The sequence below is a fragment of the Triticum aestivum genome, chromosome 2B (assembly GCF_018294505.1).
Source record: "Triticum aestivum cultivar Chinese Spring chromosome 2B, IWGSC CS RefSeq v2.1, whole genome shotgun sequence".
Taxonomy (NCBI): domain Eukaryota; kingdom Viridiplantae; phylum Streptophyta; class Magnoliopsida; order Poales; family Poaceae; genus Triticum; species Triticum aestivum.
In genome coordinates, this window is record NC_057798.1 from 690,904,467 (window position 1) to 690,918,000 (window position 13,534).

The 13,534-nt window shown below is 41.5% G+C and overlaps 1 protein-coding gene across 1 annotated transcript; it reads right to left on the reverse strand.

Annotated features, from left to right (window-relative positions):
- Window positions 1–508: 508 nt before the first annotated feature.
- LOC100037605 (ABC transporter C family member 2) lies at window positions 509–13,244 on the reverse strand. The gene is made up of 29 exons (XM_044470167.1): window positions 12,976–13,244; window positions 11,621–12,008; window positions 11,040–11,221; window positions 10,906–10,945; window positions 10,400–10,559; window positions 10,169–10,283; window positions 10,007–10,087; window positions 9,880–9,904; window positions 9,703–9,759; window positions 9,468–9,533; window positions 9,258–9,332; window positions 8,580–8,687; window positions 8,314–8,448; window positions 7,611–7,717; window positions 7,428–7,521; window positions 6,991–7,158; window positions 6,586–6,726; window positions 6,052–6,258; window positions 5,870–5,968; window positions 5,547–5,699; window positions 4,612–5,006; window positions 4,175–4,355; window positions 3,753–4,076; window positions 2,910–3,666; window positions 2,615–2,736; window positions 2,041–2,286; window positions 1,546–1,647; window positions 1,047–1,368; window positions 509–936 (listed from the first exon to the last, which is right to left on the reverse strand). Exons 2-29 carry the CDS (start codon window positions 11,951–11,953, stop codon window positions 842–844), a joined length of 4,890 nt encoding a protein of 1,629 aa, XP_044326102.1. The 5' UTR covers window positions 11,954–12,008; window positions 12,976–13,244; the 3' UTR covers window positions 509–841.
- Window positions 13,245–13,534: the final 290 nt, after the last annotated feature.

Here is a 13,534-nt window from a genome sequence, read left to right on the forward strand (position 1 = left end):
ATAGTCAAATAGTAGTTGCCATGTGCGTTTATCTAGTTGCCACGTGTGGTCCAACCATAGTTGCCATGTATGGTTAATCACAGTTGCCATGTGTGTTTATCTGATTGCCACGTACGCGCAACTACAGTTGCCGTCTAGCAACGAATCATAGTTGCCATGTGCATTTACCTAGTTGCCCAACAACCTACAAGTGTCGCTCACACATGCGTGGACTAGGTGATAGTTGTGTGGACAAAAACTATATGCCCACACAGCGCAACTAGCAAACCGCGTGATGCGGGGCGTGTGGGTGAACGTCCTAAGTGGCACGCAAATTTGGGTAGTTTCGTAGAAATAATCTCAAGATCGGTAATCCAGTGTGTTCTCCCTCCATAGTCGGGGAGAGTAATTTTTCTGACGTCTAATCCAAGAATATGAGCCTATCCGAACAACTGCACAAGCCATTGAGGAAATGTCCGTTCTGTGACTAGGAAAAATCTCAAACTCGATATTCATAACCATCAGGACAAAAGGAATCCACGTACACTCGTATTGCACAATATTATCAAAATTTCGGATACACTGATTACCGAGATTGTGCACAAGAAATGTAACCCTGCGGACGACATTACAAGACTGCTACTGCTACAAAATCCCCTTGTTATTCGCCTTCAGATAGGCGTCAAGACGGAGTTTCTACTGAGTAACTCCCGACTTGCACGTCAATGTACTGGCAATAAAATGTACAAAAATGTACTACAATACTGTAGAAATTAAACCGTGCGTGATTAATGCACACCCCCAAACTACTCCACGATGCGGTTCCAGGGATTCAATAGCGCAGCAACGCAGTGTTCTACACCTAAATTTGATCCCAGTCAATAGACCCGTGGTTTTCAAAACTGTAACCAGGTTGCCGCAGACGGTTGCGACCCAGTTTGCTCATCGTGGCGAGGCCTGAAAGCACACACATAACAGATTTTTAGCACGGGGTCGGATTACTAGGGATACAGCTGAATACCGAAGGGAGTGTGAAAGCGTGTCAGAAAGTGAAACTAAGCAGTTACCTTCGATGACTTTGTAAAGTGACGACCACCACCTATCAGATGGAACCTGATACTCGGTGAGTGACTCCTCGATTTCAGTATTGTGCTTCCCTTCAAGGACGCCCTGCAGGGTGAGTACCGCGTCCTTTGTTTTCCTGAGGATGTTGTTTCCCTCGGCGACCTCCAACGAGAGAAGGTCGCTGTGGGATGACGCGAGGCTAGCAGCAAGCGCAAACTGGGCAGCAACAGCCCATCGGTTCGACGCGGCCCATTTCCTCTGAATATCTTGCATTTTACTTTCTTCCTTTCGCAGCCTCTCTTCACCATTGCCAAGCACAAGAGACTGCTCGATTTTCACAGAAAAATAGGATCAAAATACATATCAATGTTCGCACTGAAAGTAGGCCAACTATATGTACTTGAGCCAAGTTAATGGCGATAGGCATTATTAGCTCTATTCTATGAAGAAGTGCATATGACAAGATTATAGAAAATAAACATGGTAGCAGCTGCACATTACCTTGAGATATTCTGCATTGCTAGGCCCTGTGCTCTGAACCATCTTGGAGAAAGCACCATCCTCATTGCTCAGAAGATTCTCCGGGGTGTCAAATTCCGAAATCTGAAACAAAATATTACTTTAAACTAAATTTGGGGTACCAAGAGTTGTGCAGTTGGGGAAAACAGAATAAGTGTGATTGAACATAAAAATTAGTACGTATAAACTTCTTCAGGTGGAGTGCACAGATCTACTTACAGCAATCTATTTCACAGCTGTAAAAAAAGAAAGTCGATAACACACCCTTGGACACATGTTAGAATCCAAAAAACACGCAAAAACCATCCTCACCAAGCTAGTAAATCCCAGCTTTGACCAGCTCGAAATAAACAGGACTACTCATTACTTCGGAAAATCGGCGCATGACATGAATATACTAGCACCAATTCAAATGAGACGCATGTCCAGGATTGGAAGAACAAAAGCTGTAGAGCAAAACTCTATTCAGTATCATACCTTCCCAGAACTTAGAATAAGCAACCTGTCACAGTCGATTACAGTGTTCAAGCGGTGAGCGATTATAAGCATTGTACAACTCTTGAATTCTTCTCTGATTGTCTTCTGTATAAGAGCATCAGTTCGAACATCAACTGCTGCTGTTGCCTCATCAAGAACAAGTATTTTTGCCCTTCGTAGCAATGCACGAGCTAAACTCAGCAGCTGCCGCTGTCCAACGCTAAAATTTTCACCGGCCTCAGAAACCTGTTAACAGAGTGAATGAGTGGTGTTCAGCGAGAACTTTCCATATGATTATTCTCAAAAGAACAAGGGAGCTACTGTAAAGGTGAGGGACCAAAGTTCGGCTATTCGGCAGTAAATTCTCTACTATGTCAAAAACTGCAGTAGTATATTGTTTAGCAACCCCTTTCTAACATTCTAAACAAACTCCCAGAAGTACATAGACTGGCAAATGCTTACCAGTTCCATGTGCTACAGTTAGTCTGGCAGAACAAACTGATAAATTTGTGCAAGAATTTATCGTTTGTCGAAAGAACAGGATAAGATAAATAAAGGTAAATATGCAGCTTACCTCAGCATCTAGCCCTAGAGCATTCCTCCTTATGACATCTTTTAGATGAGCCCTTTCAAGAGCCTCCCATAGATCCGCATCATTATGCTCACTGAAAGGATCCAGATTAAATCGAATGGTACCTGGATAGCCATACATAAAACAATCATTGAAGCAATAATTGAAGTCGTCGGAAGAATAAACTATGAGCCACATATTTGGATTTCTGTATAAAACTATCGTACTAATTTACATAAAGCATCCGTTAAAAATATTACATCAAGCACACATGAAGATCTTATGTATAGTAACATACCTGAAAACAGGACCGGTGCCTGTGGTATTATTCCTAACACTTTCCGCAGATCCCAAATTCCAAACTTAGAAGTGTCACAATCATCAATCAATATTCTCCCTCGCTCCAGCTCCACAATACGGAACAAAGCATTAAGCATGCTAGATTTACCAGCACCTGTTCTGCCAACTATTCCTACCTTCTCACTTCCATTAATAATGAATGATATTCCATGAAGAACAGGAGGAAGTTCTGGTCGGTACCGAAGCACAACATCTTCAAACTTGATGATACCAGATGATGGCCAACCAGGAGGTGGCCTGTTATCCTCAATGACAGGAGGAGCCTCAGAAGGCAACTCAATGTATGTTCCCACACGTTCAACAGCATTCATGCTGTTTTCAGCAAGACTAGCAAGACGAAGAACAGCTGTGAGCAGATTGGTGATATTGAGGGTATAGGTAAGAAGAAGACCCATCGTGGAAGCAAAGGCCTTCTGATTCTCTGCTCGTTGGTTTTGCATGACAGCAAATGTTGCTGTGAACCATATCATGATGCCACCCAATGTTTCCAGCCGGATGGCTAGCCACCTATTTGAACTCATGTTCACGAGTGTGAACCTGATGTTGTTGTCCATTGATTTCCCATTGATGTTTGACATTCTATCATAGGCTTTGTAGGCACGGATTGTGGACAGACCATTTAATGCCTCTGAAAACTGAGCATACACAGGAGACCTAGTAATAGAATCCATGCGCTTTACCTCGCGTGATGTGGCCTGAGAAAACAAGGTTATAAAGTGTCAAGAAGGTACATGTAAAAACAAAATTACAGTTGTTTAGTAGTCATCTCACGTGAAATTACCTGGTAATAAAGGTAGGCTGCATAAAATAAAATCAGAAGTGGCATGATAGCCCAAAGAGACATAGTGCTGACAACACCGATGAGAACAAATGTTGAGAGCATCTGAGATATTTGTGCCATAAACATGTTGACGAAGACAGCAAGATTCCTGTCAATGTCACCCAAATCCTTCGAAAATCTGTTGATGATCCGTCCAAGTGGATTGGTGTGAAAAAATACCATGGGAGCTCTTAATATAGACCGGAGCATGTAGTCATGCAACCTCTTGGCAGCTCGAAGACTTGACGTGATCAGCCAGTAAGAATTCGTGAGAGTGACTAGAACCTGAACCATGATTTTGTCAATTTGTCAGCTCGCATGTGATCAATCAGACACACACACCAAAAGAAAGTGGGAAAAGAAAAGGTAATGAGTGCAAGTACCTGCCCAAAAGAAAGAATACCATAGATTAAGTTGTAGTAACCAGGGCCATGGATATTCAGAGAACCCTCATCAGTCCAAATGCTCAACCATGTGCTACTTGAAATTCGTAGAGTTTCAGTCAGTGTATAGCACAAGAAGAGGACGGACACCGCCCAAATACCTCCCATTGCATTTTTGTAGCTGCAAAATAAACACAGTAAGTATATTTTCTAGGGCTTTATAATCCATTAAGTCTTATAGAATATTTAAAGCTACTAAAGACACTAAAAATCTAATTGATATCCATATATGGATAAAGATAATTTAAAAAGCACCAAGCTTTAGGCAACATAGAGAATGCTAACATAGATATATGCACAATCATCAGCCTACATTACACCTTTTTTCTACATTGTATTATACATCAAATATGATATTGCACAGTAGTAGCTTTTACCGTGAAAGGACCTTCGTACTGACAACTCCAGTTTCACGTTCCTCTTGCTTAATAAGAACAGATTTTCCCTGCTTTGTTTTACTCGAACTATCCTGGCTTTTTTGCGGACCACCATCAGCTATTACTACGTCCCCATTTTCAGTGTGCTTTATGTCATCCTGTGACTTGTTTTCGTCTTGTTTCTCTTCTGTTTGTTCCTCCATCTTTCCAGCATTTTCCATAAGTTTTTTGAACTGCTCCCCAGTATTACTAAGTTCATCAAATGTACCCTCCTCTTTAACTACTCCATCATGGATTAGCAGTATTTTATCCACATATGGCAGAAAATGCAGCTGATTAGTAACGAGGACCCGAGTTTTGTGTCGTAGCTCTTCTTTGATACATTTATCAAATACCTGCATTCATAAAGGGTAATTAAATAAGATTATGTAGTAGTATTAACACTGAGAAAAGGCCATGGATGAATATATCCACAAGCACCAAAACATGGCTCTGATACATGCGTAAACAATGCCACAAAACCTCCCTGATGGTTTTATTTATTTTTCATACCCAAAATCTGGAATAAATTAGGGTAAGTTGTCCAACATTCTTCTCTCTTTCAAGAATTAAGTTCTATACACTATAAAGTGGGGAGTTCAAAGAACTACATGAATAGTGTATCAATTACATATTATCAAGCGAGGATGTTATATCTTGTATATCTGTTGAAATCAAGTTAAATTTGCACAGCATTGCACATGTCTTGAACTGTTTCTGAAGGAAGAATGTCAATGTTTAAAACGCCCAATATGCTACCTAGGTATGAAGGGATCCCGACAAAAGGATGACTAATATCAACCAAAGAAACACCATCATCAACTCCTAATCATCGAGTCTGAGTACGGAAAGATTAAAAAATAGAAAGCATCACAAAGGAAGCAAGACGAATGCACCTGTCGACCAACATGGGCATCTAATGCACTCAATGGATCATCAAATAGGTAAACATCTGAATCAGAATAAACAGCTCTTGCCATTGAAACTCTTTGTTTTTGCCCCCCACTAATATTCACTCCCCTTTCTCCAATCTCTGTGAGATCGCCACCCTGAACAAGGACAAGAAAATCCACTCTGTGTCAGTTGGTAGGTGAAAGAAACAAAGAAGACTGTACAAAGGCACAACTTGAACATAACCAGCCCAAATAAAAAACTAGAAACTTGTTCTCTAGCAAGGTCACTTCGTCAAATAACAGCATATTTGGACCTTGGAACTTACTGGGAGTAGGTCAAGGTCATGTCGTAATGCAGTAGCATCTATTGCTCTCCCGTAGCGCGAAGATTGGAATGGAGACCCAAACAATATGTTATCCCGGACCTGTAGATATCACAGATATTTCTCCGTACAGTCATAAAGGGTTCAATTAGCGGAATGATAGCAATAAAGATATTGTATCTTACGGTAGCATTGAAGATCCATGAAACTTGAGGAACATATGCCACCGAACCACGAATGACCACCGAGGTATCTGATCCTGATACTGGTGCTATTTCACCAAGCATTGCAGAAATAAGAGAAGTCTTCCCCTCCCCAGTGCTTCCTACTATTGCAACTAAACTGCCGACAGGCACGTCCAGATTGACATTTGATAGTGTTGGTCGCTCAGCCTGCCAATGTTTGAAAATTTAGTTCTCAAGGAATATCATAAAGTAAGAGAACTGGCAAAATGGAAATCTTCATATCACAACTAATGGGGAATAGCACCCTCAAGATAACCACCAATTCATTATGAACTAAAATACATCTTCGCCTATTCATTAATTAGCTGCTCTGTTGCAGTTGTCATTCCCATTAATAAAGCATGCTAGGCCGCTAGATTATGACTACTATTCTGGTGTCTGTTTGCCAGTAAATAATATCTGGGCCACAGAATGAGAAGATTAGTGTTTAATGTAAAGCTGCATGTGCAATAGTAAAAAAAAAACTTCATATACCTGCAACTCCCATGAAAAGTTTCCATTCTTGATAGAAATGGCTGGAAGCTCAGGATCAATAGGTGGATTTGGCAGAAGTATTCTCTCATCAGCCAAGAGGAGATCTTCCAGTCGTTTCAACGAAACCTTACAGTTAACAACCTGTTGAGTTTAAAAGAAGAACGAGTAGTAAGGCAACCACACAAAAGAATTGCTGAGGAAAGAAAAATAGGAAACCAAGTCGAGACATCATTTGTTACAATAAAAATGCTAACTACAGAAATTAGCCAACTATGTCTGCCACAGGCAAGTGAAATTTCAGATTGAAGGAATAGAAAAATCATCAATGCATAATAATCCAAAGATACTTGTTAACTTGTTAGTATTCAAGAAACTTGAAAACAAGAATTGCATCCTTTCACTCACCTGAGTTATCAGATTTGGCAGCATAAAAAGTGGGAACCTTAACACTGCAAATAGTGAAAGAGAGGTAAACGCCTTTGCTGCCGTCAGCTCACCCCCCAACAGAGAGTAAACGCCGAAAGAAACCACCGTGACAACGACAGGAATACTGTTGAGGATAAAGCTATTCAGCTGCAACAAGCAAGAAAAGGGTAACAGGCAAAGATTAGTGAGTGTAAAAACTCTCAGTTCTATTTTGAAGTCAAGTAACAGCCCTAATTTAAAGTAAATCCCATAGGATTAAGAACCACCAATAGAGTTGGTGCTATAGCACGGAACTCCGATTCTCATATGGCAACAAAAAAGTCCGTGTGACAACCAACATAAAAAGGAACAGACGAATACACTGCACAATGAAGCTTGAAACAACTGAACCTTAAGCAAGTAAAAGAAGAACATACCGCGGCCAGCAATTGAGCACTGCGAAACCAGGAAAGCTCATCATCACGGATGTCCTGCACCTTTGACTGGAAACTTTGCTCCCAAGCATAACATCTAAACAGGGAAACAGTTGGGACAATTTATACCAAAATACATTATACAGGTATTACTACTAATGAAAGTGTAAGTAGATGCAAGCATACTTGACTGTATCCATCGCAGCTAATATTTCATTCATGAGACTGATTCGTTTGTCAGTCCTTTGCAACCCTTCTTTGGTAAGCTTTTGCATTTTGCCTATGATAACTGTCTGATAAAATGAATACACAAAAATTCAGCCAGAACAGCCAATGCTGAAAGCATAAAATGTGTATTTCAAATTGAAAGAAGAGTAAAACTACTGTAATTTAATGGAGATATATCATTCTTATGAATAAAATATGGTAATGATATCCAACTGCCAACTATCCAATCGGCATTATTGGCTTAAAGGGAAAAATATAAGCAGTAAAATGGACCGAACCATGATTAAGGATTTCAATTGTGACCCCAAGTGAGATAACTACTTGTCTACTTTAACCACTGCCCCTTCTGGATATTAGTTATTGCAGTTTTGGTCAACTACAATCTACATATTGCGATAAATAGATAGGAAAAACATAACCAGGAGTTTCTGGGAGGAACTCAGTAGGTTCACAGTTACATGATCACATGAAGGCTCTAATATGAACTCCAGGCTATGCACAAGAATCCATATATGAAAAACATCTTTCTAACACATGTAGCAGGCAATGCCATCATCAATCACATATTAGTAATGTTTGGGACTAGAACAGAGGGCATAGACACACTTCAAGATGCAACACAAGAGTTTTCATAATTGCAAGTGCTTAAAGAGAGATATACCTGAATAGGGATCAAAAGAGCCAACATGAGGGCACCGAGAAGTGCTGCAGGACCTAGTTGCGCATATAGCAGGACCATGGCAATAACAATGCGAAAAGGAGCAGACCATAGACTGTGAAGTTGCTGGCATACTTGCTGAAAATTTAAGGATAAAAGTATAAGTGTGCAAAGTGAGACAAATACCCGCATGTACGGTATGTAATGTACGCAGTACATTTCTCCCTCCTCTCTAACAGAGAAAAAATAACTGAGTCTTAACGACGTACCTGAAGGGACTCCGCATCAGTTGAAATCAAATTTGTAATCCTCCCAGAAGCAAACTTCTTGCGACTATCATTGGTCAATCGCAAGGACTTGCGGAAAACAGCAGCAATCTGTGGGCCAACAAAAAACCACAACTTGTCTAAAAATGATGAAGTGATTCCTGAAACATTGGGGGTAGTCCATATGTCTAGTGTGTTCTTTGGACTTGTTCTATGAGTCTGTAATATAAATTATAATTTCTTGTGACTGAAAGGCAGTGCTCTTGCCAGCTTCTCCGACAGAAGTAACATTTGTCTATACCTATAAGTATGTAACAAAAATTTAAGGTAGAATTTAGAAGTTTGGAACAGGGTCTTTATTGTTGTACACTATATATATTATAATCCTTTGCTGTAAGTACTAAATTTTATTAGTGCATGACAACTAACCATGTGTTTTTTAGGGCAGCTGGGACAGGTTATCTAGTTTATATGAGGAAAAGTAAACTAGTAAATCACAAGGTAAGACATGCGCGTGTTGCACGAATCAGGAGGCGCAAGCCCCATATCAATCATAAGTAGAAATGAGAGTGACAACGAAACAAAGCGGGACCAGGGATTCTGTGGTTGCATATTGACTCTCTTAACAGAAAGCTAAAAAGCATGTGATGCACTTTTTAGGCTTTGATATGTAACACTTACCAATGTAGACCTCAATCTGAAACCGGTCCGCATGACATTCTGAAAGTACTGTGCTTCAGCAAGAACTCCCAGTGACTGGAGAATGGTACAGAAAGTTAACAAGGATAAAGGGTTTTTTAAATCCCAAGCAGCATTGCTTACGAGTTCAAGTACGCGTCATTAGCAAAGAAATATAATGTACAGCATGCAAGAGATGAAAATAGTCCATACCACTCCAGCAAAGATTGAGAAAGCGTAGATGTACCCATTCCAAGAAGGATCACCTTTTTGCATAGACTGCCAAAAAAACACCAAACTTTTAGTGGTACCCAGAACTAACAATATGCAAGGTTTCTCAGCGTGTTCAAAATCACTGTTGTAGTTTGAGTATGATGGAAATAAATAACTAATAAAACAGAGCATTTTGCCATTGTGACTCTGAAATTTCATGGAAGGACAAGCATACCTCTAACAAGAGGCTCAATACGGTTGGGCCAACAAATTGAGAAGCATCATTGCCAATCTACAAATTTGGGAGTGGAAATGATTTACCCAAATTAATTGTGACCAAATCGGACTAACATAAAGACTGAACTGAAGGACAGATCTTCTAAATTAACAGCCTAGATATTTATACACACACCTTAAAAAATCCTCCCAGCCAGAACCTTGAAAGTTAAGAAAAATACCGAATGTTAGCACAAACCAAATAGCAAGTAGCCGCACCCTGGAGATTTTGAGAAATATAGGTTCCATATGTACAAATTTACCTTCCACCGAGGCTACTATGGAGAGCTCGTAGCAGCCAAGGTTTGGGTTTTTGAAGTTCTTTGTTCCAGCGTTCCTGAAATCTGAGACAAGATCCCAATGTTTAATTAGCGTGTACAAATATCCTCATTTCAGTCAGAACTCAAAACTGTGGTAGAACATACCGGTTATACAATGTTTCAGTCTCATCCCAATCATCTAGTTTCCAAATATCATTATCAGTGATGGGCCTTTTGTATCCTTGTTGCATTAGAGGGGTCATCCATGAAAAGAATATCCCTATGAAAAAGCAACAAGGCAAGTAGATTTACATCAATAAACTTCTAGAGGTCATGAGAGTAGAGAAGGGTATTATGTGAGTATCTGATACTGTGCAATGATTTATATCTACTCACTCGAAAAGATATTGGCATGCCTTTCAGGGCAAATCTGCTCTCCTCCTGGAAGAGGTTCATAATCAGTATTATCATCAAGCAACTCGCTCCTGATTGGAGTATAACCCGGGTAGGGATCCAAGCTAGGCAGATACACCACCATGAGAATTCCAAAAACACACTGCAGAAAAATGTGTTCAGTATACAGCAGAGGTCTCGGGAATTCGATTATTATTATTATTCGAAATGTAGGGCATATTTTTTACTTAGTATGAATATACCAGGATTTTTCTGTAAAATATTGTATGATTTGTTACCGTTAATTTATTGTAAAATATTTTGTTAATGGTTACAAAAACACAATCATAAGAAAGTGCTTCCCAAGAAAAAAATAAACAGTAGTAGTATCAAATTGTGTACCATAATGCATGTATTCATGGATTAACTGCTGGTCAAAGCTTGAATTTGGGCAGTTAAAATACGCCTTTCATGAAGGAATGGAGATAGTAGACAACAAAGGGGCAAACCTGGCATATTATCTCGCTGCAGTATAGGTAGAATATTGAACTGCATAACAAGCAAAATATAGAAGTTAGCCTACATATACAGAGCTCTAAACAGGGTAGCTCTACCATCCAATAAGTTTCATTATGTACTATACCTTGAACTATAGTACTGCCTCACTGGAAGCACAACATTGAACATAGCAGCTTTCCCAACCAATACGTATATTACCACAAACCGGATGTACCATCTAAATTCAGTGATGTAAATTTTTGTCTCCAGCAAAATCATTGTAAGCATACAGCACCAGGCACCAATCTCGATGACCAAGGAAGTAACCTGTAGACAGGTAGATCTTCAAGTGACTGAAAAGGCTAAAGGGAACAAGTACTTGGTAGAAGTAAAGGTCTGAAAGAAGTGCATATAACGCCACTGACAAACTATTGTCAAAGCTAAAGTCTAGGTAATTGGTTATATACTCCTTCAGATTTTATCTGCATACTGTAGGTGGCACGTAACTATACCCAATGCCAGTTTGCTGCAGCGAAAATAAAATCAGTCATAGTCACTTGTGAGTGAGATGCATACCAAACACGATATTTATTCACTGCATAACTACAGGTAGCCCTAGAATCTATTGCTACACAGTTCTCGGGAAATATACTCGTCAAGCAGGAATAGCATACCAGCATACAAATCAAGCCAAGATTTGACAACGACGATATGAGGCATTCTCACCTCAAATGGAGCAAGGCCAGACTGGCCATCCAAGTTCATGATGGAGGTACCGGTGGCGATCTTGTACAGTGGCTCCGCTATGCAGTACACCACAAGCAGCCCAAGCAGATAGTTGTAGTACGGCTTGCGTATCTTGTACCGCTGCACCTTGTAGTCTTTGGTCGTCCTCCATATCCGATAGAAGCAGACGCCAAAAAGTGCGAGGTACGAGACGCACACCACCAAGGTGTCAATGCCACAGGGTGTGTATGCGCCAAATGCACTCTCCATAGCGCGAGACCACGCCCCATCCTTCACGGGCTGACAGTACCACTCCAGTGGTTCGAACCCCATCTCGATGCCTCCCTCTTAGCAATCCCCCCAGTCCTCGCTCAGTTCCGATCTTCCCCTGAATTCAAGAAACAAAACCAAGGAAACCAGAGAGAATTCAGCCAATGACCTGCAGTATCCTACAAAGGTATGTACTACCAATAAAATGGGCAACGACCAACAAAGATTTCGGTGCCAACCAATCAATCACTGTAATGTTTTGCAGCATCAATGTGCCCACAGAGTTCTGCACCAACTAAACAGTTAACGGGTCGCAGAGTCTTCGGTAGCTAACCAATAAATGCACTCGCAGGTTGCAGCATCTGTATACACACAAATATCTTCACTCGCTAAATGGTCAGCGAGTACTGTAGCATGGAAGAGCTATCGTAGCTAACCAATCTACCACATACAGATTCGTTGCACACAGATTAAGCATAATCCTCGCTAAACCTCTACCCCGTTGACCAGAGCATGAAGCACAAGGCATGTCGCGCACGATGGACTCCACGATCCACAAACAGGATTTTAAGCACCAAAAAGGCTAAAAAACGCAGAGGAGAAAACAAATCGCCGGAACTTCTCACAATATGCTTTCACCTTTTGAATCCATCGGTAAGCAGTCAAGCAGATACGAGTGTTACAGAGATGGTTGGAACATGCCTACTGCGAGTTAAATAGGAATAGATGAAGAAAAAAGGTTCATCATCCCGAGAGAATACATGCCCAGCCGGTCCAAAACTCTCAGGAATTCCCGCGAACCTTTGCAGCTTTATTACGCAGCAGAGTAATAACCAAAGGCTTAGAAAGGGAACCTTTCTGCGGCAAACGGCGCCGAGTTATCCTCTTCTTCTCCCCCTGCCCGGGGAGAGGAGACGAAGGAGAGCCACCCAAAAGGCCCGAGGGGCTACGCGACAAGGCACCCAATCCAAATCAGGAGAGCCCACGCCCCCGGAAAAACCTCAGAAAAATCCAACCGAGAAACTCATCGCGCCGAGATCGGTCACGGCGGAGCGGGAGAGCGGGACGGCGGCGGCGGAGCTCACCTCGCGGGGGCGGGGGCGGGATCAGGCGGAGAGGCGGCGACGACGCACCCGAAGCAGCGCCAGCATCTCGCGCGGTCTGCAGCAGGTCGCGGGCGGGAGGTGGGAGGGAGGGAGGATGGGGAGAGGGAGGGATTATTTATGGGTTTGGATTCGGGCGATTGCCATGGTGGGGGTTAAAAGTGAGATGGGAAGCTGCACTCACTGTTTTTTCCTTTCCTTCTCGGAGGGAGGAGCAGTTAGGAGTACTTGTTCCGATTTTCTTCCTATTTTTTTCTCTTCCGTTTTTTTTAGGTGGTACTCTAGAATACTGCTCCTACATGTTGCACGGTCCCGCTTTGTCCTTTTTGTGATTTCCCACGCATATATTCCGGAGCTGTGTAGGGTAGGCCAGCGTGACACGTGATCCCTACGGACCGAGCCACCAGTGAACGAACGAATGAACGAACATGGCAGAAAGTAGTAGCTCTGGTAATACGCTGCTCTAGCAACGGCCGCGTCTCTCGAATTCAGGTCAGATTTGCGTTCCCAACGTCACCGCAAATGTCACCACATAAAATGC